The sequence below is a fragment of the Loxodonta africana genome, chromosome 11 (assembly GCF_030014295.1).
Source record: "Loxodonta africana isolate mLoxAfr1 chromosome 11, mLoxAfr1.hap2, whole genome shotgun sequence".
Lineage (NCBI taxonomy): Eukaryota > Metazoa > Chordata > Mammalia > Proboscidea > Elephantidae > Loxodonta > Loxodonta africana.
In genome coordinates this window covers 10,966,343-10,994,341 of record NC_087352.1, presented here as the reverse complement: position 1 = coordinate 10,994,341, position 27,999 = coordinate 10,966,343, and the positions used below count along the sequence as shown (strand labels likewise).

General features: G+C 40.8%; 1 protein-coding gene across 1 annotated transcript in view; it reads left to right on the top strand.

Moving 5' to 3' along the window:
- LOC100665670 (zinc finger protein 112) overlaps window positions 1–27,999 on the top strand; it is a 74,384-nt gene that overhangs the window by 17,253 nt on the left and 29,132 nt on the right. The window contains 6 exon segments of the mRNA XM_064293499.1: window positions 3–98; window positions 8,164–10,681; window positions 19,635–19,713; window positions 22,351–22,413; window positions 26,488–26,614; window positions 27,334–27,429. Coding sequence (XP_064149569.1) covers window positions 3–98; window positions 8,164–10,681; window positions 19,635–19,713; window positions 22,351–22,413; window positions 26,488–26,614; window positions 27,334–27,429 — 2,979 coding nt within the window.

Genomic DNA, 27,999 nt, shown 5'->3' with positions numbered 1-27,999 from the left:
AGGACATCAGCCCTTCAAACCAGACCTGATATCCCAGTTGGAGAGAGAGGAAAAGCTTTCGATGATGGAGCCAGAAACCCGAGGAGATAAGTGTTCCGGTGAGTACTGTGCAGAAATAACGCAGCAGCCAGAGGACCCCTTCTGACACACTTTGAGGCGTGTTACTTCTCTGTTTAAAACTCTCCAGTGGATTTCCATTTCATACTATAAGTTTTAGAGTAGTTAAAGTGGTCGTTTAGACCCCAAGTTGTCTGTCCCTTCAGCTCCATTATTGTTTTTGCTCAGTCAGTTTTTTCCAGCTGCACTGCCCCATTGCTGCCCTTCAGACCTGTCGCTTATGCTTTTGCTTCCAGTTCCTTGACTTGCCCTTCTCTTTGCCTAAAATAATGAATTGGTTAGTAGGTGCATGGACGTCCCTGTCTCCTGTCCTTCGAGAGATAGCTAATAGGTATAGAATAAACCAGTGTACTTGAAGAATACTCAAGATTGTTGTTTGTCATGTGATGAATGCCTGTTCTAATCCTTGGGCATTCATAGATAAAAACTAACCAAAAACCAAACTTGTTGCTGTCGAGTCGATTCTGACTCATAGTGACCCTGTGGTACAGAGTAGAACTACCCCATAGGGTTTCCAAGGAGCAGCTGATGGATTTGAACTGCTGACCTTTTGGTTAGCAGCCTTGCTCTTAACCACTGTGCCACCAGGGCTCCTAATAGATAAGAATAGCTAGTCATCTAAATTAAGTATCGAAAATGATCAATGCCAGCATTATAATTGACTGTTCTTATGCATCAGCCTCAAGTGAGACACTCTTGCGTTGGCAATAATTTCTGTATTCATATTCCCTGTTCTTTATCTTCCCATTCTTTCCTCTCTCCCTCTCATCCTTTAGTACCTAATCAATCTCTTGACCTGGGTATACTTGTGAAGTAGAATTTTTGAGTTGGATGTTTCTGTGAGTCCAAAAAAAAATTTTTTTTGTTATTATTTCTCATTTTTTTAATTGAACTTTAGACGAAGGTTTTCAGAACAAGCTAGTTTCTCATCAGACAGTACACGCATTGTTGTATGACATTGGTTAACAACCCCATGACATGTCAACACTCTCCCTTCTCAACCCTGGGTTCCCTATTATCAGCTTTCCTGTTCATTCCTGCCTTCCAGTCCCTGCCCCAGGGCTGGTACACCCCTTTTGTCTTGTTCCATGAGCCTGTTCAGTCTTTGGCTGAAGGATGAACCTCAGGAGTGGCCTCATTACTGAGCTGAAAGGGTATCCGAGGGCTATACTCTCAGGGTTTCTCCAGTCTCTGTCAGGCCAGCAAGTCTGGTCTTTCTTTTTGAGTTAGAATTTTGTTCCATATTTTTCTCCATCTCTGCTTGGGACCCTCTATTGTGATCCCTGTCAGAGCAGTCAGTGGTGGTAGCCAGGCACCATCTCGTTGTACTGGACTCAGTCTGGTAGAGACCGTGGTAGATGTGGTCCGTTAGCCCTTTGGACTAATCTTACTCTTGTGTCTTTAGTTTTCTTCATTCTTCCTTGCTCCTGAAGGGTGAGACGAGTGGAGTATCCTAGATGGCCGCTCACAGGCTTTTAAGACCCCGGACACTATTCACCAAAGTAGGATGTAGAACATTTTCTTTATAAACTCTGTTATGCCAATTGCGCTGGATGTTCCCTGAGAAGAATCCAAATATTTTGGTAATGTTTCTTGAGTCCTCAAGACTGACATCAAAGGCCACTGTCAACTGTGTAGATAAGGATGGTCCTGGGTGGGAAAAAAGAGGAACTAGAAAATGCCAAAGTAAATTAATTCTATAGTTTTTCTTTCCACCTCCATTAAGTTTCAGGTTCGTACATTGTACAGTACACCCTTCAGAGCAGGGGTTGGCACACTTATATTTTCAACCTACAATCCATGTAGGCATGAAACTAAGAGATACACACCTCCCTATTGACATTTTTCCAAATTTTCACATTTGAACTTTCCATTTGAACCTTATAATTGTCTTATAAAGATTTTACATCTTTCTGAACTATTTAACCTGTTGCTGTTGAGTCAATTCCAACTCCTAGCAGCCCTGTAGGACAGAGTAGAACCGCCCCATAGGGTTTCCAAGGCTGAAAATCTTCACAGAAGCAGACTGCCACATCTTCCTTGCTCAGAGCGGCTGGTGGATTCGAACTGCCGACCTTTCGTTTAGCAGCCAAATGCTTAACTACTGCACCACAGGGCTCCTTCCTGAACCATTAATCGAGTGGTTTTCATAGTCTTTTGGCCGTGACTGTCAGTATGTAGTGTACGCAGCCCAGTACAGACCTATGTATGTATACATATCTGTGCGCACCTGAAATAAGCGTTTCATGCAGCATGCCCTTACACACAATGCACTCTGATATTTTCTATCCTGTCTTTTTTAATTGCACGTTACAGCCTACTGAATTGATTTCAAGCCTGACAAATGGTTCCTGTGCATAAACTATGCAGTGTTCTCTCGCTGTTACGGGTTATAAACTCATTGCCGTTGAGTCGATTCCGACCCATAGCAACCCTACAGGACAGAGTAGAACTGCCCTATAGGGTTTCTAAGGAGCGGCTGGTACATTTGAACTGCTGACCATTTGGTTAGCAGCTGAACGCTTAACCACTGTGGTACCAGGGCTCCGTTACAGGTTGTAAGTTTCAAGTTTTTTCGACCTAATGATATCATGTAATCTGTTTTCAAAAGTACAACCTTCACCAGTCACTAAATTTGTCTTCTATTTGGAAGATGATAGGAAAAATCACTTCACTTATGGTAAAACAGAGGCTTTGGAATCCATGTCTGCATAAAACCAACTAGTCAGTCCAGATAAGCAAACAAAGACGTGTTTTCATGGAACCGACTGGTTGCTTGATTCTGTCAGAAGTGCACGCTCAGCAGTGTGTTGGAGCCTTCCACAGCTGTTGCTGGGATGAGCCTCTCAAAAGTAATCCTTCACCAGTTTCACCTTAACACTGCATCCCTCTGAGACTCTTGGTTGTTACTGATGCAATCTAAAATTCCCAGCAGGAATGGAGAGAGAAGTTTCTGGTCCATTGGACTAGGCAGGCACCTCTACACTGGAGGAAACGTCATTGCTCCACAAACAAAGGGCTTCTGGGCTTTTCTTTTTTTCCCATAGCAAATCATTTATTTTTCTTTTCCAATGTCATCATCTCACTATATTGAAGTTATTGACTTCATTAACCAAGAGATACTTTCAGTAATCTCCATATTTCAAGTAATAAGGTGCCCTTTGCAAGTTATCTTGCTTTTTGTTCTATTTCCTTTTGGTAATTTGCTGGTTCCAGCTAGATATCTGAATCCACTCAAACTTTTCAGTAAAGTATTTGGCAATTTCGATTTTCTCCAGAGCAAGAGAATAGAAAGCAGCAACTCTCTGGCCTCAGTAAGCACGCGGTATAATCCTTGGAAGTCTCCCACAGAGAGCTAGTGCTGCCTCTCACCAGGGGTGCACATTCATGTTCTGATTAGCAAATCTTTGTGGCCCTGTGAAAATGGTCTAGTAGTAGCTGTGAGAACCTGTCTAACTTCAGGGGGGATAATGCAAATCAAGATCAGCCCAAGGCAGATCCCTTTGAGGTGGAGGTCAGGTATACCTCCACACTCCAGACTTTTTACCAGTTCTGACAACAGCTGTCCCTTCCACGGCACTCTCTACTTCTCTGCTGGGTTCGATAATTCATTGCAATGGCCGCACAGAACTCATAGACCGTACTTAGAGTTAAGTGGTTTGTTAAGCAATCAGCAGGTGCAACTTGAGATCAGGATCAATAGGCTACACTCAGGATCAGGAAGCATGCAGGCAAAGCCTGGAAGGCTCCCCCGATGTGGAGAGCACATCCCTCCCACTTTCAGTGCAGGACAGTTCTCTCAGATCCTCTTTGACGTGCAGACAAGCAGGCCCTTCTTCCTGCTGTGCAGGCCTCCTCTCAGTTCCCTCAGGATAGGCTCGTCTCATCTCTCTCAGGACAGGCTTCTCTCAGCCTCCTCAGGACACGCCTTATTTTGGCTGTGCGTGCCCCCTCTCAGCCACCCAGGCCTCACCCCCTTCAGCTTCCCTGCCATTGGTCTCTCCACTGCGAACTGACCCAGCTCATAACTAGTGTAACGGTTTTGTTCAACTCTGTTAACTGCATTCCTAAGAGCAGGTTTCTATTGTTACCACCACCTCTGCCACAGGGCCTCTTCTGGGCCTCTTGTTGTCTTTGGTGTTACAGCCCTCAACCTGTGTTAGCTCTTTTAGGAGGTTCCTTGCCTCTTCTCTCTCTGCTTCTTCTCTTGTCTTTCTTCCTTATTTCTGCCCACCTCTGTGGTGTTGGCTGCATATATAAGCCAACTCTTCATCAATTTCAAGGCATGGCCCTGCCTCCAGGGCCATGAACTGACCAATCCCCTCTTGGTAGGCCGTAGACACTTCATTTGCGCAGTAGGCTATAGTCACTTCATTTGCATAAGTATAGTGACCAGTCCCTGCAAGGTGCGTACCCCTCAAGGGCAGTCTGCAGCCCAGGGGCAGACAAAATGTATCAAAAGCAAGTTTACAGCTTTACCCAAGAAATGTCAATCAACTTGGACAAAAGTGACAAAACACTCTGAGGTGGAAAACTAGGGCAAAGGAAAGCCTCATGGCTTAAGGGAATAATGTTTCAAGCTGTTTTTCCAAAGAACAAAGACAAAAGACCACATAAAGGAACTCATGTCACCACAGGCCTGCATTTTCTTCTTCCTGAAGGAGCTGTAAGCTAATCTCAGTTCTCCTTCCCAGTGTATTCCTTTCTGCTGTCCCGACTCTTAGAAAGACTAAGTAAGTGCTAAAGCAGGATTACTAAGAAGATACAATAAACTCTCAACCTTCTTGCCTCACATGAGGTCTTTCAGTGGTCTTTTGCATTACCTGTTTTCTCCATCAAATAATGTATATTCGTAAACTTCATTTAGCACAGTTTTCTCATCAGCATGGCTACCTTTGATAGTAAAGTACACCGTAAATATTGAGTTATGGAAAGAAAATAACAAATGTAGAATAAGATGTTTCTTTTTGTACCATTTACTAAAGGAAATCAAAGTTAATGTTAAATGTGTGATTTTTTTTTTCCCCTAAGAACTTGAAACTAAGTGAAATGATCTTTTTTTCCTTCCTTTAGTCTTCTTTTCACATTGTAAAAATCACTAGTGAATGGAAGAGTTTAATCTTTTCATGTATTTAAGATTATTGTGTCATAAATTATATGCTAATTTATATTAAAACAGTTGCTTTGTAAGAAATTGGACATTGACTAACATGCTGCCTTCACGTGTTCAAACTAGTAAGTTAGTCCCAAAAGACTCATACTTGTAACATTAGAATATATCTTTATGGGTGTATATTGAGTCTGCCTATAAGATATGTGCATATAAACTATAGGATTATGATTATCTAGCCAGGAGGCAGCCTTTACTTTATCTAACATACCTTCTATAGTATGTCCCTTCATTTCATTCTAGGTGATAAAATATTAATGTAATAACTGAAAACTTTGCTTGTCAGAAGTTAGAGACGTCACTAAACATCTTTTTTTTTTTTTTCTTAATATTTTACTGTGTTTTTGGTGAAGGTTCACCCAGAAGTTTGGGTTCTCATTCAACGATTTCTATACAGGTTGTTCAGTGACATGGGTTACTTTCTTCACAATGCATGAACATTCTCATTACTTCTGTTCTGGTTGTTCTATTTTCATTAATCTAGCTCCCCTGCTCCCTTACGTGCTTATCTTTTTTTTAAAGTAATTGTTGACTGTTTGGTCTCGTGTAGGTGATTTTTAAAAGGAACACAGTACTTACAGGTGATACTCATTATTTGTTGAGTCAATTTGTTATTTAGCTACAAGGTGACCTTGGGTTAGTTTCAGTTCAGGGTCTAAAGAATAGTATCTCAGGGCAATAGTTTTGGGGAGTCCTCTGGTTTGTACCAGTCCAGTAGGTCTAGTTCTCTTTTGGGAGGGTGGGAATTTGAGGTTTTCTTTCATGCTTTTCTCTCGTTCTATCAGAACCTATTGTGGCCCTGATCAGAATGGTCAGCAGTGGTAGTCGGGCACCATCTAGCTCTTCTGGTCTCAGTGTGGATGAGGCCGTGGTTCATGTAGACTGTCTTGTGGACTAGTTTCTTCTCTAAGTCTTTGGTTTCCTTCTTTCGCTTTTGCTCTGGCTGAGGAGAGACCAATAGTTGTACCTTAGATGGCCACTTGTAAGCTTTTAAGACCCCAGACACTACTCACCAAACTAGGATGTAGAATATAACTTTATGAACTATATATGCCAATTGACTGAGATGTCCCACAAGACTGTAGTCCTAATCCTTCAAACCCAGAAATTCAGTGCCACAAGATGTTTGGTTATGTCTATCTGTAACTGTGCCCCCATGTGCATTATTATACTGCATGTTTTTTAAGTCCAGGTGAGTACTGATGGGCATGTCTTAAGTGTCATCTCGCAATCAGTGCATTGCCACAAAGCCTAGTGAGGTAGTCATCAGTGTGGCCTTTTTTTTTTTTTTCCTTTTTGATTAAGTTGAAGATAGCATGAGGCTATAGGTAAGATTTTCTTAAAGAAAAAATAAACCATTTTTATTTTTAAAATTAAAAAGACTCAATCCATAGACCTGTGTGTGACCTTAGGTCTTATGCCTTTCATTACATCTACAAGAGGTTCTTGCCACCATTGTTTTTCTCATCAGCAGCAACACTTTTAGCGTGGGCCTTGCTTCTTCCTCAGCCTTTCAACTTTCCAGCAAAATCGGCATTGCCAGTTCCTTTTCCATTAAAAATAGCTTACTTGTAAATGCCCTTATTCTGTGAGTAAGCTTAAGCTCTCACAAATGATTCAAACTGATTTATTTGTTATATGTTTATTGAACAACTGCTATTTACTAGATAGTGTTACAGGCAGCGAGGGTAATGCAGAGTACAAAACAAAGTGTTTCTCCTTATAGATATTACCGCCTAGTGTGGAGAGACACATAAACATAAATAAACAAGGAAGAATTATTATGTTAAAGGTTAGTATTCATGTTATGAAAAAAAAATCCCCTTTTAATGCTTTGTTTTCTGGAGACTATAGAGAATTGATGTACTACCAACTGTTAGAAGCATGTATGTCATTTCTTTAACTCTGTTTAAAACATTTGTCCTCATGGAGGATACTTCCCATCAGGATACGAAGATCTGTCTGCTTTTAATCTGAGCTTTAATAACTAGGTGATAAGCTGTTTCCACCCAAACATGCCTATCTTCAACTATTCTGGTGCCTCACATTCCCTAAACGTTGAAGTAATTGTCTAGCAAAATGACCCAGGCTAAAGTCAGGGTCCCTTGAGTTTTGTTCATGCTTGGTGAGTTGATGCAAAGGCCACCTACAGGTGCCTTGAAACAAGGCTGTGCTTACCCCTCCTCAGCCTTTTAAAATTTTTTTAGTGTTTTTTTGTTGTTGTTGAAGACCCTCACAAAGTTTCACATTCTGACCTATGCTGTGGCCCTTGGTAATTGTGAAACTGCTTTCGAAAGGAGTTAAAAACTGGTAACGACTTCTAGTGACTTAGGAGAGTTTATTATCCTTGTGAAGAGAAATTGCTCATTAGAGAGACGCTACATAATGCCTCAAACATATATTAAAGGCCTTTGTTTATTTTCTTCAGCACAGCATTTAGCATTTGACATGCAACCTCCTTCAAACAAACTAAAAATCATGCCCATGTAGCAGAGAAAAAAGAAAAAGTTATTATCAGGACAAAAAGCATTTATTTGCAATTACATTCTTTCCAACTTGAGAGGGTTTTCTTCTTGGGATCTCCAAGCAATCCGTGATAACCTGGGTACAGCTTTATTAGGCCTTTTAACAGGACCACCTGTCCAGGTTGTATAGCAGAGCCCTCATTTTGAAGCATACAGATAGCTTGAATTAAATAGATCCAACTTACATACCTGGTGCAGCCAAAGAAGATTTTTTAAGTATGCTTAGAGATCATGACATGAATTTTCCTGTGGTTCATTCAAGTTTCATGTTATGACTGAAGTATAAAATCTTGAAATCACTGAATAAAGCACTCACTTGTCCATATTTCTGAATTCTCTTTATTCCTACAGAAAGCAGGAGTCAACATACAGAAAGCAGGAGTCAACATAAGATGGAGAGAATTCAAGAATTGGGATTAAATTACCTTTCCCCCAAAGAGCTTTCCCCCTGGCAGACCTGGCAACAAGATGCAAGCAGATTAACCAGGTGTCAACATTCCACGAGAAAAATTCAAGGGAATAATTTTCACTTAAAAAAACAAGATGATTCCTCCTGCCAGGTTTGGGCAGGAATACCGATTCAGATCTCTGAAGATGAGAACTATATATTGACTCATAAAGGGAATGGTTTCAATTATATAAAAAGTCAAGACTTTCCATCTTGGAGAGCCCTGCATTCTTGGAGGAAAATGTATCTGACTGAATCACCCAATTATCAGTGTCGATGTCAGCAAATTCCTGTGAAAAATAATTTCTGTAAGTGTGACGGTATCAGTTGGATCCCATATTACAATGACAATCTGGGAATACACAAAACAGAAAAAAATTACAGCTGCCATGATTGTGGAAAAGACACCATGAAGGTATCATTACTTAATCAGGATTTAATTCAAACAGGATATAAGCCTTACTGGGGTAATGAGTATAAAAAAGCCTTCAGTGATGTCTCCAGCTCTGAAGTTCACCAGCCATTATACTTAGAAGGGAAGCCCCATATGTACAGCCCGTGTGGAAGGGGCTTCAGCTATAGCTCAGTTCTTCATATTCATCAAAGTGTTCATAGGGATGATCGTGTTGTTGAGAGTTCACATCTGCAGCCTCATCAGAGAGTCCAAACAGAAGACAAACCCTGCAAATGTGAAAATGGTAAGAACTTCAATCAGTATCCCTCTCTTAACACTTACGACCTTACTCACACAGGAGAGATGTCCCGTAGATGCAACATTTGTGATAAAACCTTCAGCCATAGCTTAGACCTTAATAGGATTTTTAGGGTCCATACTGGGAAGGAACCCCATGAATATGAAGAGAATGGGTATGTCTTTGATCAGAGCTCATGTCTTCAAGTTCATCAGAAAATCCACACCGAAGGGAAACTATACACAGGTGTGGAGTGTGGGAAGAGCTTCATTCGTAGTTCAAATCTTAACAGTCAGCACAGAGTTCACATGGGAGAGAATCTGTATAATTCTGAGGAGGCTGATAATGACTTCAGCCTGGCCTCACGTTTTCAGAACCTTCAGATAGTCCACACTAGGGAACAGCCATACAAACATTATGCATGTGGTAATAGCTTCAGTCGAATTTCGTATCTTCAGGGCCCTCAGAAAATCCACATTGGAGAGAAACCTTATACAGGATATGAGAATGGCCTCAGGTGGAGTTCAGAATTTAAAGATCATCGGAGAGTCGACGCTGGAGAGAAGCCATACAAATGCAGTGCATGTGGTAAAGGTTTCAGTCATAAATCAGTTCTTAAAGTTCATCAGAGAGTCCACACAGGGGAGAAGCCTTATAAATGTGAGGCGTGCAGTAAGGAATTCAGTCGGAGTTCATACCTTCAAGCTCATCAGAGAGTCCACACTGGAGAAAAGCCATATAAATGTGAGGAGTGTGGAAAGGGATTCAGTCGTAATTCATACCTGCAAGGCCATCAGAGAGTACACACTGGAGAAAAACCATACAAATGTGAGGAGTGTGGTAAAGGCTTCAGTCGGAGTTCACACCTTCAAGGCCACCAGAGAGTCCACACTGGAGAAAAACCCTACAAATGTGAGGAATGTGGGAAGGGATTCAGTTGGAACTTTAACCTTCAAATTCATCAGAGGGTTCACACAGGAGAGAAACCTTATAAATGTGGAGAATGTGGTAGGGGCTTCAGTAAGGCCTCAACTCTTATGGCCCATGAGAGAGTCCACACAGGAGAGAAGCCATACCAGTGCGATGAGTGTGGTAAGAGCTTCAGTCAGAGATCATACCTTCAAAGTCATCAGAGTGTTCATACTGGAGAGAGACCGTATGTATGTGAGGTATGTGGGAAGGGCTTCAGTCAGAGAGCATATCTTCAAGGCCATCAGAGAGTCCACACGAGGGTGAAACCATATAAATGTGAGATGTGTGGGAAGGGGTTTAGCCAGAGTTCACGCCTTGAAGCACATCGGAGGGTCCACACAGGAGGGAAACCATACAAATGTGAGGTATGTGCAAAGGGCTTCAGTGAGAGTTCACGCCTTCAAGCACATCAGAGGGTCCACACAGAAGGAAGACCCTATAAATGTGAACAATGTGGTAAGGGTTTCAGTGGGTATTCAAGTCTTCAAGCCCATCACAGAGTCCACACTGGGGAGAAACCATACAAATGTGAGGTATGTGGAAAGGGCTTCAGTCAGAGGTCCAACCTTCAAGCTCATCAGAGAGTCCACACAGGAGAGAAACCATTCGAATGTGAAGCATGTGGTAAGGGTTTCCGTTGGAGCTCAGGACTTCTAATTCATCAAAGAATCCATAGTAGTGATAAATTCTGTAAAAGTGAAGACAGCAATAAGGATTACCCCTCATCCGAGAATCCACAGTACAGGAATAAAATTCTGTAAAATCATGTTTTGTTGTGTTTTAAGCCTTCAAATGGGATCTGGAAATTTCTCATTTATAGTAAAAAAAAAAATTTCTACTTTTTCTATGTCATTCATTCTTCATTTTAATGAAAAATGTAATGTTTCTGCCCAACCTCATTAGTCACAATGGTCCGGAGACCACGCAGCAGAGAAGCCTAATGACAGGTGTTGCACAGGGATTTGGTCAAAACCTTACTATCAGTTACTACACAGGAGCTAGGATTTTTATAAGTACAGTGATGAACATGCCCAAATCCATGTCCACTAGAATGTAACTCTGTGAGGGAAGGCATTTTGTCCACTGCTAAGTCTACAAAACCATGTCATTGAGTAACTCATTGTAGATGCTCAGTACTTTCTGTTAAATGAGTACAAGTTTGCAAAACAGTGTTTGAAAATTTTATTAAGTTTGTCCACCCCCCAAAATACATTTAAAAATGTATTTGGAGAAGGAATACTGTAAGTAACCTTCAAATAAATATTTGAAATGTAAAATATCAAGCAATATTGCAACATGAAATAACATGAATTTGCTTGTGATTCTCTTGGGATCGGTTCTTGTCCTTTGTCCCATCCTCAGGGATGTGCTAAATTTCTTAACATTTGGTCTCTTTCTATACAGCGTGCCATCAGTTTACATTTAGATGTCTGTGTGTGTATATGCGTGTGTGTGCTTTAACAGTAAAAACTGATAAACATTGTTTCTAGTTAACTTCTCAAAAGCAGAACATAACATTTTATGTGATTGAACTTTTACTTTTGTCCTGTGTTTTCAAGCAGGGTTTTACTATAATATTTGGAAAGTGTCAGAAATGGTTACAGATGACAAATACTTTATTAATAAATGTCAAAGATTTAGTACTTGATTTTTCTCCATATTTCCATTGAAGTCCATTTGCGTGAACAGCTGGGGAATTTCAGCAGAGCATTGAAAATAATTCACAATAATTGTAAAAAATTACCATTTGTATCCAGTGGTTTTCTCTCGTTAAAAAATATTTATGATGAACATTTACCAATTTTATTAGAGCAATGTCTGTAAAATAGAATATAAACAACTACTGAGATACTAATCCTTTCTCATGATATGATTCCTCTGACTGGATGAATGGGATGACCAAGGCAGTGTTTCTACCTGGCGTCCAAGGTTCTATTTCAAGATAGACACTGTTGTCTGAAATCCAGGGCCTTTAATACATATCTTTGCTGTTATCACTTCCAAGGCAAGGTAAAGAGAATGCAAGGAAACCTAACTCAAAGTTGCTTAACCAAAACAAAACAAAGTAGATTTCTTAGTTGGCGTAAATGAAAAAACTGCAGGTAGGGCAAGAGTTAGGTCTGGGTGATTCAGGGCTCTATGTGGATTTCCTTTAATTCTCTCACCTCAGTCCTCTTGTGTGAACTCTTGTCTTCCAATTGGTCACAAGATGGCAGCAGCATCTACTTTTTTTTGTTCACAACCAAGGGAAAGAGCTTGTTTCATTTTAGCGTTATGTCGTTCTAGCTCCTCACAGTGCATACAGTCTCTGATTTTATCTATCCCTGCTTGAGACTGAGCTTAAACCAGGACAACAGAGAACCTCTCTGATCCTCATCAACAAACTAGCTTGACCCTATTGACAAGCAACAGCAGGATACACTGGGAAAAGGGCAAGAATGTGGAGAGAGAATCCTTATGTGGCACAGGTACACAGGAATGGCCAAAAGCTGAGGGTGGAGCAAGAACAGAACAATCCTCCAGCACTCCAGCCCTTACCCTAAGTACAAGGTGATGCTAGAGGTATTTGAAGCCAGTGGTGCACTGAAGATAACCGTTGCAACAACAAAGCCCAAATCCAGCTCGATTCCTGAGCAGATCAATTCAACGCCCCACCCTGACATCCTAGCAGAACAGATGCCCATTTCCAGGCAAAAAATACTATTTAGTCTCTACTAGTTTTTTTTTTAGTTATTTGGCATTCAGTAAAAAAAAAAAAAGATTAAAAAGAATCCTGCCAAGAGACAAAGGAATCAATAAAACCAAACTTAGATATGACCCAGATTTTGGAATTAATGGAGTTTTCTGTAACTGATTGACATGTTAAAGGCTATAGTGAACAGGGCAGAGAACAGATCTGCAATGGAAATTAAGAGTCAAATGAGGAATACTAGGACATGTATCATAAAGAATGCTTTTGAAAGGCTAATGAGTAAACTCAACACACCTGATGAATGTGTCAAAGACCTTGAATATCAGTCAGTAGAAATAACCTGAACTAAAACACAAAGAAAAAAGAGTGAAGAAAGCAGAATAGAGCATCCAAGAACTATGAGACATCCTATGGTTTAATACATGTATAATTAGAAACCCAGGCATCGAGGACAGGGAGAATGGAGAGGAAATAGTACTTGAAGAGTACAATTTTCCAAAAATAATAAAAGACCTCAACCGTATCCAAGAACCTCAGAGTGCCCCGAGCAGAGTTTTAAAAACAAACTAGATGCATTATTGCCAAACAGCTGAAAATGAACAATATAGACAAACTATTGACAGTGGACTGAGACAAAGGACACATTATATACAAGGAACAAAGTTGGGGGACACAGTAGGCTTTTGATCAGAAAGTCTGCAAGTCAGGAGACAATGCAGGGACAACTTTAAAGCTCTCAATCAAAAAACCTTGTCAAAAATTCTAAGCCCAAGGGAGAAAAATCTTTCAAAAAAGTGTACAAAGTAAAGACATTTTCAGATGAACAGGAGCTGACAGAATTCATTACCAGCAGACCTGCGCTACAAGAAATATTAAAGGAATTTCTAGTGGCATAAAGAATATCATACAGAAATAGACTTGGATCTACCAAAAGAAATGAAAAATTTTGGAAATGATTAACCTGAAGGTAAATATACAATATTTTTTCTTATTTCTAATCAATCTGAAAGATAAAGCAAAAATAGGAGCAAGGTTTTGTGAGTTCATAGCATATATGAAAGTAAAGTGGATTGCAACAATACCACAAAACACCCATAACCTATTGCCATCAAGTGGATTCCGACTCATAGCAAACCTATAGGACAGAGTAGAACTGTCCCATAGAGTTCCCAAGGAGCGCCTGGTGGATTTGAACTGCCAACTTTTTGGTTAGCAGCCATAGCACTTAACCACTATGCCACCAGGGTTTCCACCACAAAACAGGTTAGAGAAAAACTGGAAGTATACTGCAATATACTACATAAATTCACGTACTATTATTTGTAGGTAGACTGTGAAAAGTTAGATGTATATGGTAAACCCTAGACCAACCACTTAAATTTTTTAAAAAGTGGTATAACTAATAAGCCATTAGTGGAGATAAAATGGAATCCTAGAAACAGTGCAAAGCAGAGAAATTAACACTTAACACATGCACAAATAGGAAACAATTGGCATGATGGTAGGTTCAAATAAAATTATTTCAGTAATTACGTTTTAATGCTCTAAACATACCACTTAAGACATAGATTGTCAGATGGAATTAAAAAAAAAAAGCAACACCCAGCTATATACTATACGCCATCTAAAAGAAACTTTTTAAATACAGCAATATAGACAGGGTAAAAGATGAAGGATGAAAAAAAAAAAAAAACTAGGCCATGCTAAAACTAACCAAAAGAAATCTGGACTAGCTATATTAATATCAACAAAGAATTCAGAACAAGGAATACTATCAGGGATCAAAGATCAATTCACCAGGAAGACATACAATCCTAAATATTATGTACCTAACAATAGAGCTTCAAGATTCATGAAGCGGAAACTAGTAAAAAAGTTCATGTTAGTGTTTGCGAACGTAATACTCTTCTCTAAAACAACATGCCAGAAAATTAGTAAGGATATAGAAGACCTGAGGGACACTCTCACTCAAATTGACTTATTTGGCATTTGTAGAACATTTCATTTAACAATGGCCAGATACACATTCCTTTCAAGTGCATTTGGAACATTCATCAATATAGATTATATTCTGGGCCATAAAACAAACCATATCAAGTTTAAAAGAAGTATGCAGTGTCTTAGTCATCTAGTGCTGCTGTAACAGAAATACCACAAGTGGATGGCTTTAACAAAAAAAAAAAAAAGTTTATTTCTTCACAGTGAAGTAGGCTAAACGTCCAAATTCAGGGTGTCAGCTCCAGGGGAAGGCTTCTTCTCCCTGTCAGCCTTCTCATCAGTCTTCCCCCAGACTAGGAGCTTGGCTGCGCAGGAACCCTGGGGTCCAAAGGACGTGCTCTGCTCCCAGTGCTGCTTTCCTGGTGGTATGAGGTCCCTGTCTCTCTGCTCACTTCTCTCTTTTATATCTCAAGAGATTGCCTTGAGATGTCTCTCGGCTCACTTTTCTCTTTTATATCTCAAGAGATTGCCTCGAGACACAGTCCAGTCTTCAGATTGAGTCTTGCCTCACTAACACAACTGCCGCCCATCCTCCCTCATTAACATCATAGAGGCAGGATTTACGACATATAGGAAAATCACACAATACCCGAAATCATGGCCCAGCCAAATTGATACACACAGTTTTGGGGGGGGACATAATTCAATCCATGTCAGCAGAGTATGTTTTTTGACCACAATGGAATTAAACTAGATGTTTGAAAAATCCCCCCAAATTTTAAAGTTGAACAACCCATTTCTAAAGAACCCATGGGTCAAAGAGGAAAAATTAGAAAATAATTTGAATTAAATGAAAATGAGAACACAGAGTATCAGGGTTCATGGGATGGAGCTACCAAAGTGCTTAAAGGATATTGATAGCATTAAATGATTATATTAGAAAGCATGAAATTTTTGAAATCAACCATCTAAGCTGCCACCACAAGGAACCAGAGGAAGAGCAAATTAAACCCAGAGAAGAAGGCAAGAAATAACGAAGAGCAGAAATTCATAAAATCGAAAGCAGAATTTTAATAAAGAAGATCAACGAAGACAGACTGATTCTTCGAAAAGTTTAAACAAAGGGAGAAACTTCTAAGCAGACTGTTGAAGAAAAAAAAGGCCAAGAATCATTAATATTGAGAATAAAAGAAATTCTCTAACATATCAAGACAAGAATGCCTGTTTTAACCACTGCTATTCAACATTCTGGAAGCTCTAGGCAGAACAATTAGGTAAGAAAAAGAAGTAAAGTTGTCCAAATTGAAAAGGAGGAAGTAAAAGTATCTGTATTCACAGAGGACATGATCTTATACATAAAAAATCTCAAAGAATCCACACAAAAACTACTAGAAATAATAAGTGAATTCAGCAAAGTTGCCGGGTACAAGAGCAATACACAAATATCAGCTATGTTCCTATATGCCAACAATGAACAATCTGGAAAGGAAATGAAGAAAAAATTATTCCATTTACAGTCACATCTAAAGAATAAAATAGGAACAAATTTAACTGGGGAGGTGAGATACTTAGGAATGAATTTAACCAGGGTGGTGAATCACTTGTATACTGAAAACTATAAAGCAGTGTTGAAAAAAATTAAAGCCCCAATTAAATGGAAAGATATCCCATGATCACGGATTGGAAGACTTAATATTATTATGGTGTCAGTACTATCTAAAGTGGCCTGTAGATTCGACAGAATTCTTATCACAATTTGAAAAGCATTTTTTGCAGAAATAGAAAAGCCAATCTTCAAATTCATATAGAATTCCAAGGGGCCCCAAGTAGCCAAAACAACCTTGAAAAAGAAAAACAAGTAGGAGGGCTTACACTTCCCGATTTCAAAATTTACTATGACGCTTATCGAAACAGAGTAGTACTGGTATAAGGGTAGATGTATAGATCAGTGGAATAGAACTGAGAGTCCAGAACGAACTTCCTTTCCTTCCATTGACGGTCAATTGATTTTCGACAAGGATGCCAAGTCTATTCAATAGGGAAAATAGTTTCTTCAATAATGTGCTGGGATAACTAATCTCCACATGCAAAAGAGTGAATTTGGACCCAAACCTCACACCATACATAAAAACTAATTCAAAATGGATTGATAACATAAAAGAACTGAAACCAGATAACTCTTAGAAGAAAATGTAACAGTAAAGTGTTGGGATCTAGTTTTCAACAATAGGTTCTCAGATATGATACCAAGTACAAGCAGCAACAATAAAAAAGAAAAATTGGACTTCATGAAATAAAAATTTTTCTGCATCAAAGAACTTTATCAAGAAAATGAAGACATAACCCATAGAATGGGAGAAAATATTTGGAAACTGAGTATCTGGTACCACCACATGCCTGTCAGTTTGTTGTACTGTGGTTGCTTGCATGTTGGTGTGATACTGGAAGCTTTGCCACCAGCATTTCAAATACCAGCAGAGTCATCCTTGGTGGACAGGTTTCAGACCAAGAGTAGGAGGAAGAACCTGGTAGTCTGCTTCTGAAAAAAGTGGCCAGTGAAAACCTTGTGAATAGCAGTAGAACATTGTCTGATATAGTGCCGAAAGATAAGCCCCTCAGGTTGGAAGGCACTCAAAAGACAACTGGGGAAGAGCTGCCTCCTCAAAGTAGAGTCAACCATAATGACATGGATGGAAGCATCAAAAGAAGATGGAAGGACTATATGGAGTCGCTGTACCAAAAAAGAATTGGTTGATGTTCAACCATTTCAGGAGGTAGCATATGATCAGGAACTGATGGTACTGAAGAAAGAAGCCAAAGCTGCACTGAAGGCATTGGTGAAAAACAAGTCTCCTGAAACTGATGGAATACCAATTGAGATGTTCCAACAAATGGATGCAATGCTGGAAGTGCTCATTCATCTATGCCAAAAAATTTGGAAGAAGGCTACCTGGCCAAGCCATTGGAAGAGATCCACATTTGTACTCATTCCAAAGAAAGGTGTTTCAACAGAATGTGGAAATTATCAAACAATATTATTAATATCACACACAAGTAAAATTTTGCTGAAAATCATTCAAAAGCAGTTGCAGCAGTAGTACATCAACAGCGAACTGCCAGAAATTCAAGCTGGATTCAGAACATTTACTTTATAAACTATGTTATACCCATTGAGCTAGATGTCCCCTGAGACCATAGTCCCCAGCCCTCAGCCCAGTAATTCAGTCCCTCAGGGAGTTTAGATGTGTCTATGAAGCTTCCATGACTTTGCGTTGGTCAAGCTGTGCTGACTTTCCCAGTATTGTGTACTGTCTTACCCTTCACCAAAGTCACCAGTTACCTATTGTCCTAGTTGGTGTTTTTCTATCCCTACCACTCCACTCCCTTATAACCATCAAAGATTGTTTCTTTCTGTGTGTAAACCTTTTTGTAAGTTTTTATAATAGTGGTCTCATACAGTATTTGTCCTTTTGTGATTGACTTCTTTCACTCAGCACAATGCCCTCCAGATTTATCCACGTTGTGAGATATTTTGCAGATTCATCATTGTTCTTTATTGTTGTATAGTATTCCATTGTGTGTATGTACCATAGTTTGTTTATCCACTAATCTCTTGATGGGAACTTAGGTTGTTTCCGTCTTTGCACATGTCTTTACTTTGTCTTCTCGAATCGCCCTTTGAAATCTTCAGTTCTTTGACTTCATCATTTCTTCCTTTTGCTTCAGCTGCTTGATGATTGAGAGCAAGTTTCAGAGTCTCTTCTGACATCCATTTTGGTCTTTTCTTTTTTGTCTTTTTAATAACCTCTTACTTTCTTCATGAATGATGTGCTTGATGTCATTCCACAATTTTTCTGGTCTTCAGTCATCAGTGTGCAACATGTCAAATCTATTCTTGAGATGGTCTCTAAACTCAGGTGGAATGGACTTGTTCTAATTTTCTTCAGTTTCAGCTTGAACTTGCATACGAGCAATTGATGGTCTGTTCCGCAGTTGGCCCCCTGACCTTGTTCTGATGGATGATATTGAGCTTTTCCATCATCTCTTTCTACAGATGTAGTTGATTCAATTCCTATGAGTTGGAATCAACTTGACAGATACGGGTTTGGTTTTTTTGTTTTGTTTTTCATTAGGTTACATGAGAAATCTCTGGTTTTCCAAATATGACACAGAAAAACCAAAACAAAACCCATCAGGGCTCCCTAGCTATCACACAGGAAAGCCGTAGTTATGCTTGCAAGCCTTATTTCACAGAAATAAAGGAAAAAATGCAAAAGTTGACAAAAGTTTACAAAATGAATACATCCAGGAAGCATCACGTACTAGAATGCTCAACCTACACAACAATGAGGCTCCAGCTCCGGTCTGCTGAGCTTCACACATTTCAAAAGGGATCCACCTTGACCCTAAAAAGCATTAGAAACAGAAATGACTACTACTTACAAGGTCCATGGGCATGAAAAGTGGCTGTTATATCGTTAAACCAGTAGTAACTAAAGAGTTAAGTTTGGTGTCCATTGCAGTTCGGCCTCACTTTTGTTGTTGTTAGGTGCCATCCAGTCGGTTCCAACCCGTAGCAAACCTATGTACAAGACAAACACTGCCCTGTCCTGCTCCATCTTCACAATGGTTAAGTTTCAGCCCATATGTTGCAGCACTGTGTCAATCCATCTCATGGAGGGTCTTCCTCTTTTTCGCTGACCCTCTACATTACTAGGCATGACTAGTCCCTCCTGATAACATGTCCAAAGCATGTGAGACGAAATCTTGCCATCCTTATGTCAATTTTAGGTTCTCCATTTTTCTCTTACGCTTTGCTTCCCCTAAGAAAAACTTTGCTCTTAATTTATTTTCGTAATGAAAGCTTCGCTTTTCCTTTTTAAAATTAGTAATTATTTTCTCATGAGTTTTAATAAATGAATAAAGCAAAATGGAACCAGAGAAGTGACTCAAACCCAACCTGGCTTTAGCGAAAACAGAGGCCAACTGGCAGGAAATGCTGGCCCGCAGAGGATTCTGGGGCATGTAGTCCAGGAGGTTGGTGAGATTCAAGGCTTTCCTTCTTAGGGATTCTGGGAAGTGTAGTACGGGAGCTGTGTGTAATTGAGGTACTTCCGCTCCAGGAAGGCGAGGTCGGGGCCGTGATTGCTCCCAGGGAGGTGAGTCAGCCAGGAGCCCCGCCATCCTTCTGAGCCTTCTTGGCCTGGGCATGGGGCCAGCGGTGACCTGGTCCTCGGCCTCGGGCAAGAGAAGCCGCAGCCACCATCATATGACTGGGTTGGGAAGCAGAGGCTGCAGCATACTTGCGTCCCCTTGTTGGAGCCTTCCGTTTGGGGCAGGCTCACGTCGTGCCTCGGGTTTGAGGGTCTCCCGCTTTCTCTGCTTCCCAACCCTCTTCCCCGCCTAACAGCTACCTCTGCATCTTCGTCGTGGTAAAATATTGGGCGATTTACCGAATCTCTCCTTGCCGCAGTTTCTCATCGCCAAGAAGGATTCGTGCCGTCCTAATAGTGTTCTTGTGAAACTTAAATGAGATAAAATGTGTAAAGAGCTTAAAACAGTGTCTAGTACGTGGTAAAATGCTGGCTGTTATACTTTTAATTCTTTCATAATACTCAGAGAGGCGCCCCGTGGCTTGGGAGCTCCTGTGAGCCTGGGATGGGGTCAGAGCGCCAGCTGCAGCGCCATCGGCCCTCCTTTCGGATCCTTACCCGACCCAGGACTGTGCCTGGATTCCCGGACTCCTTCTGACTCCTTGTTTAGGGCGGAGGAGAGGATTCACTCCTGCTGGATCTGGGGCATGTCCTCTGGATTGTCCCGAACAGAGAGACACAACAATTGTGATCACAGCTTTGCTGAGTGCCTGACATGTAGTGAGGTGTTAGTAAGTGCTTAGTGGTGGTGTGTTGTTATTACTAATAGCCCCATGTTACAATTTCTTAGTGTCTTAGTTTTTTATTTGTCATTGTTTACCTTCGTGCATATAGGAGAAGAGGCTTTGTTGAGGCTCTTCCAGCTTAATAAAATTTGCAAGAGGGAAACAAATCCATGGGGATTTAACTATCATGAGAAAAGGAGCAATTACAATGAAACCTGTGAGAGCCAGAATTCCAAGGGGCTGCCTTGTTTTTCTGGGTCTCACAAGTTGTTCACCTTTGACGGGTGCAGTCTTACCACTTTTCTATTGCTGTTTTTAGTGAAAGGTATTTGAGTCTTCCTTCTCTGATAGGTTTCTACCTTACACAGGTTCCAGCTTTCACAATAAACTGTTTATGTGAGACAACCAGTCAGAATTAGACTTTTCTGAGGGTCGTTAACTTACAGTACAGAGCCATCACTTCTGAATTCTGAGTTTCTTAAAAGGTTTATTTTCTGGAAAGCACATTTCCAAGGATGGTGTTAGGAAGCATAACGTTAGTTGCCATCAAGTCAGCTCCAACTCCTGGCGACCCGAGGTACAACAGAACAAAACAAAATGTTGTCCAGTACTGTGCCATCTTTAGGATCCTTGGAATGCTCAAGTCCGTTGTTGCAGCCATTGTGCATTTTGAGTGCCTTCCAACTGCGGGGACTCATCTTCCAGCACTATAAAAAAAAACAGACCTGTTGCTGTTGAGTCGATTCCAACTCATAGTGACTCTATAGGACAGTAGAACTGTCTCATAGGGTTTCCAAGGAGTGGCTGGTGGATTCGGACTACCGACCTTTTGGTTAGCAGCTGTAGCTCGCTGTAGCCACTGTGCCACCAGGGCCTCTCCAGCACTATATCAGACGGTATTCTGTTGTGAACCATAGGGTTTTCACTGATGAATTTTCAGAAGTAGATTGCCAGGCCTTTCTTTCCAGGTTTAGTCTGGAAGCTCCAGTGAAACCTGTTCACCATGGGTGAAATATTGGTGGTATAGTTTCCAGCACCATAGCAACCTGCAAGCCACCACAGTACAACAAACTAACAGTGGTAAATGAAGCATAATAACACCTACTTATCTGAAGCTGTGGAAACCCTGGTGGTGTAGTGGTTAAGTGCTACAGCTGCTAACCAAATGGTCGGCGGTTCGAATCCTCCAGGCGCTCCTTGGAAACTCTTTGGGGCAGTTCTACTCTGTCCCGTAGGGTTGCTATGAGTTGGAATTGACTCGACGGCACTGGGTCTGGTTTTTTTGGGGATCTGAAGCTGTAGGAAGTAGGGAATGCAGGCATTATTGTCTCTATTTACAAATGGCTGAATTGAGGCACAGAGAGGTTCATACCTTGCTCAAGGTTTGCACCGTTAGTAAGTAGAAAGTATTAAGTAGAACCAAAAAAAAAAAAAAAAAAAAAAGGAAAACCAAACCCGTTACTGTCAAGTTGATTCCGACTCATAATGACTCTGCAGGACAGAGTAGAGCTGCCCCATAGGGTTTCCAAGGAGCAACTGATGGATTCCAACAGCCGACCTTTTGGTTAGCAGCCGTAGCTCACTGTAGCTCTTAACCACTATGCCACCAGGGCTAAAGTAAGTGGGAGTTAGATCCGGGCATTTTGGTCCTAATGCATTATACTGCCTGTCTGCTTCTTGTTTCCTCTGAGATCTAGTTAAAGGAGGAGTACTCTGGGACCTACAAGAAGCACTTGGGTTAAGGCTGTTATGAACGAAAACTGACTGATGGGGCTCAGTGGTAGCTAGAATCCAGCCTCTGTTCTCCTCATTAAGCTGTAGGTAACTAGAGAAAGGGACTTCTTTCTGTTTCCATCAGGTGCCATATGGACTAGCAGGGCTTCTGGCGTAGCTCTCATACCATCTTTCCCTTTGACAGTTCTGCCTTCTCAGAGCTCTGGCTTTCCCCAAGAGGAAGAAGAGAAAAATGACAAAGCTCCAGGTAAGTTGAGTTTGCCTTTTGGTTTTCTAAAGTGACGTCTCATTTCACAAAGATTAGGCACAGTTTTCTCCTGCTTGGGAAGATTAGAAGGTTCCAAAAGGCATTTGAGGGGTTGTTATATGCCAGGCTGTTGTTTTTGTTTATTTGCAAAAAAAAAAAAAATTGGCTGTGGAGTCAGTTCCAACTCATGGTGACCCCATGGGTGTCGGACTGGAACTGTGCTCCACAGGGTTTTCAGGGGTGGATTTTTCAGGGGTACATCACCAGGCCTTTCATCCAGGGCACCCCTGGGTAGACTGGAACCTCCAACCTTTGGATTAGCAGCCTAGTGCATTAACTGTTTTTGCACTCAGAAACTCCGTTGGCAAATAACAGTGTAAAAATTAATAGGATTTAAAAAAAAAATGAAATATATCTCCCACGTACATCATCAACATGTTTACGAATCAGCTGTTTACATTATTCACATTCCTTTTTATTTACAAGTATACATTTGTAATCAGGATTTTGAATTTTTTTAATTTGTTTTTGTATCCCCTACATTTTAAATGGCCACATCATTTTCCATAGTTTACCTAATTTTATTTTTCCCTTTTCGTAGATATTTCTGTTTTTTAAATTTTACCATTTTAAAAAACTTCGCAATGACAGTTTTCCTGTCAGAAATTCTAGTTCTGAGAATTCTGCAATTTTATTTTCCTTAAGGTTCTGAGGACTCAATTATTTTCTCACATAAATGGTGTCACATATTTTGTGGAAAGAATGTCCAGGGTATGGTTTGGTACATTAGGGTCCAACCGATACTGAACTGAGAGAAAATCCTTCTAGTTGTTTTCAAAGAAGAGCTAGATTCTTCCTTTAATTCTGAGTCAAACCACGTATGTGTTATAGTTAAGTATCTGTTTTAATCATTAACATGTTAATTATATTTTAACGAAGTATGTACTTAGTTTTAGAAGCCTAGTGGCACTAGGAGACTTGCCAGGCATATCCTCTGTGGAGCAGTTGTATGAGGATGTAGGTGGTCTTACCTGCTTTTAAACATAAAGAAAAAAGGTTTGTGAACCTGCAAATACTTCCTGAAGTCCTCTCAGTGTTCAGCTGACACTGAAGTTTTTATTGCCAAAGCCGGAGACTTGAGGTATTCCATCTGGGTGAGAGGAGAAACCCATGAAGAAAAGAGAGTGCTCCATTCAGGACCCATGGCAACGTTGTGCAAGGGCGTGCTGTGTCCTAGCGAGTGGAGAATTCCAGGAAGAACATTGCCCTTCACTGGCTGTCCTTCTCATTGCCTGTCTCTTCTTTGTCAGACTAGTTGTAGTTGTTCAGCACAGAGATGCTCAGTGCTGCAGCTAAAACAAATGCAGAGATGAGCAAAGCCTTCAGATAAAAATTTTAAATTTTCATACAAAAAAGCATTGGACACAAAGCTATGAGCCAAAAAGGAGATGGGGGGGGGGTGTTAATAGGTTATATAAGGTAAGAAAAAACTTAATATTCTCAATAGGAATCTTACTGATGCATGTTGTTGTTAGTGGCCATCGAGTCGATTCTGACTCATGGCAACCCCATGTGTGCAGAGTAGAACTGCTCTGTAGGGTTTTCTTGGTTGTAGTCTTAACAGAAGCAGATCTCCAGGCCTATCTTCCGTGGTACCACTGGGTGGGTTCAAACCACTAGCCTTTAGGTTAGCAGTCAAGCATAAACTGTTTATGCCACTGAGGAATCCCTTACTGATGCGTAAGATACCCCAATAGGGTTATCAGCAAAGGACATGAACAGGCAGCATATGAGAAAACATATATAGCAAAAGAAGGTCTTTAAAAATACATTAACTAGAAATTTTTTTACAAAGAGCTCTCTTTTTAAAATTTTTATTGTGCTTTAAGTGAAAGTTTACAAATCAAGTCAGCCTCTCATACAAAAATTTATATACACCTTGCTATATACTCCTAGTTGCTCTCCCCCTAACGAGACAGCACACTCCTTTCCTCCATTCTCTGTTTTCTTGTCCATTCGGCCAGCTTCTGATGCCCTCTGCCCTCTCATCTCCCCTCCAGACAGGAGCTGCCCACATAGTCTCATGTGTCTGCTTGATCCAAGAAGCTCACTCCTCACCAGTATCATTTTCTTTCCCATAGTCCAGTCCAATCCGTGTCTGAAGAGTTGGCTTCGGGAATGGTTCATGCCTTGGGCTAACAGAAGGTCTGGGGACCATGACCTCTGGGGTCGTTCCAGTGTGTAGTCTTTGGTTTATGTGGCCCTTTCTGTCTCTTGGGCTCATAATTACCTTGTGTACAAAGAACTCTCTTTACCACTTATCAAATTGCCTAAAATTTAAAAATTAGGCGATATCCAGTTTTGGCCAGAATATGGACAAATAAGGACACTTATAATCTCTTGCAGGAAGAGTTAATTGGGAAGATTGCCATTATACTAGCAAAATTATGAAAGTGTTTATTTTTTGACAGTGCAGTTACCACTTGTGGGAATTTATTCTAAGAAATTAACCAGACAGGTTGGCTGGGATCTATGTAAAAATATGTTTTTTGCAGCATTGTTTATAAATTTCCAAATATTTTAGTTGAACACATTTGGAATGGGTTATTAGATTATAGCTCATCAGGTTTATGTCATACATGCAGCCATGAAGGAGATGAAATAGATGATGGTAGTAATAGTGATGGCTGACATTTATTGAGCAGTTACTGTATGCCAGGCACTGTTCTAAGTCCTCAACATATATTCACTCATTGAATTCTTTCACAGATACTGTGATGTAGGTACTATTATGAAGTGTTAAAAAGCAAAGATGCCACTTTGAGGACTAAGGTGCACCTGACCCAAGCCATGGTATTTTCAGTTGCCTCATATGCATGCGAAAACTGGACATTGAATAAGGAACACTGAAGAAGAATTGATGCCTTTGAATTATGGTGTTGGCAATGAATATTGAATATTCTTCTGCAATGGACTGCCAGAAGAATGAACAAGCCTGTCTTGGAAGAAGTGCAGCCAGAACACTCCTTAGAAGTGTGGATGTTGAGACTTCATCTCACATACTTTGGACATGTTATCAGGAGGAACCAGTCCCTGGAGAAGGACATCATGCTTGGTAAGGTGGAGGGTCACTGAAAAAGAGGAAGACCCTCAACGAGATGAATTAACACAGTCGCTGCAACAGTGGGCTCAAACACAGCAATGATTGTGAGGATGGCACAAGACCGGGCACTGTTTCATTCTGTCATACTGGGGTCACTATGCGTCAAAACCTATTCAGTGGCACCTAACAACAGCGTAAAGATGAGAAACTTGTCCAAGGTCACAGAGCTAGTAGTGGACAGAGCCTTGGGATGTGAACTGAGGCAGTCAGTCCTCAAAGCCTGTGCTCTTAACCTTGACACTGAAATGCTGCTGCAGTTGAGATAAGGCTCGTTTCTTAAGAACACAGATAATTAACTTCATACCAGCCCTGGAAGGTTACTAAAGGCCTGTTAGGTTGGCAGGTATTAACAAAATAATGGTAACACCCAGTGAGAGAAGGAGATAAAAGTACTACCAAACACTGTTGGGATGAAATTTGGCACTATCTGTCACAGTGGAAAATGTGTATAGGCCATGATTTGACAATTACAGCTGACGGATTTAGCTGTACAAAGGACACCATGTTTATTGCACAAGGTATTTTTTTCTTTGATTTATTTATTTGGCAGCACGTTTGTTGTAGTTGTGGGATGAGAGTCCCAGGGTGGAGCAGATGGTTAAGCGCTCACTTGCTAACAGAAAAGTTGGAGGTTCTAGTCCACCCAGGGGTGCCTCAGAAGAAAGACCTGACAATCTACTTCTGAAAAATCAGCCATTGAAAACCCTGTGGAGCACAGTTCAGCTGTGACACATGCGGGGCCCGTAAGTTGGAATCGACTCCACAGCAGCTGGCTTTACTGGTTAAAGGGGACGGGGAAAAACTTTACTAAAAGTTAGCTCCTGCTGCTACAAATCCTTTCCACCTCCTCAGTGCTGTCCTTCCAGGGACATCGGTTGTGAGATTGAGATTGTGTGTGTTTGATGTTGCAGGACGCAGTGACATTCAAGGACGTGGCTGTGGTCTTCACTGAGGAGGAGCTGGGGCTGCTGGACTCCACCCAGAGGACACTGTACCGAGACGTGATGCTGGAGAACTTCAGGAACCTGGTCTCTCTGGGTGAGGAAGGCGCCTTCTGTAACTTGGCATCAGCCCCTGGAATAGGGTTTCTCAGCCATGGCACTGTTGACATTTTGGGCCAGGTAGCTCTTTGTTACGGAGGGCTGTTCTATGCATTGTAGGATATTAGCAGCATCTCTGGCCTTCACCCACTATTTCAAGGCTTTGGGAAGTTCAGCGACCCAAGCTTTCCAATCCCTTTGGAGCATGAAGACATTTCTGGTCTTTGTCCCAAGGCAAAAGTTTATCTTTTATAAACAAACTGTAAATGAGCAATCGAGTTTGACTGCTCCTGGCTCTTTATTTCATATATCCTTCAAAAAATGGTAGGTCATGATCCATTGCCAGGTCATGAAGTTTTTAAAGTAAGTTGCATCAGCTTGTTTTTAATAAAATAGGATAGAATAGCAATATTAGAGCGTCTTAGGTAGAGCAGGGCACACTGTGGCAATAACTGTAGCTGCTTGCAGAGTAATGTGAAACTCTGGAAGGAATATGATGAAAGCAAAAAAGAAAAAATTAAATCTTTTATTTTTTTCATTTACATATATTTGTGTATGTATATGTGTGTACTATATTTCTTACAATGGGTCACAATAAAAAATGTTTGAAAAACTCTTGATGGAGGGGAGCTTTAGATTATGGGATTGGAACCAAACATTTCAGTAATCTTTGCCATTAACATTTTCATTTAAAAATATCTCCTTGTCTGTTCACAGGACATCAGTCCTTCAAGCCAGATGTGATATCACAGTTAGAGAGAGAGGAGAAGCTTTGGACGAAGGAGCCCCAGACCCAAAGAGTCAGGCGTTCAGGTGAGAACTATGTGGCTGAGTGTCCTTGGAGGGAACAGCTCAGTATTCTGCCTTTATTCTGGGGAGTCTCTCCTCCACACAGCAACCGGAGAGACCCTGTGAAAACATCACGTCACTCCTCTGCTTCAAACCCTCCACTAGCTTCCCGTTTCACCAGAGTAAAATCCTGTCAGGCCCTATAATGTTTGCTCACTTACCTTGCTTTGTTGTTTGCTGTTGATTCCAACTCATGGCAACCCCATGTGTTACAGAGTAGAACTGCTCCAAATGGTTGTCTTGGCTGTAACCTCAACTGAAGCAGATCATTAGGCCTTTTCTTACTCAGTACCGCTGGGTGGGTTCAAACTACCAACCTCTAGGTTAGCAGTTGAGTGCAAACCATTTGCGCCATCCAGGGACCTCACCTTGCTTGATCGTGCTACATTTTTTTTTTTTTTAAGATTTCCTTTTCTTTTTTGGTGAAAATATACACAGCAAAACCCCCTTCCATTTCACAGTTTCTAGACATAATGATCATTGACATCGGTTACATTCTTCGCAGTGTGTCAACATTCTCATTATTCTGTCCTG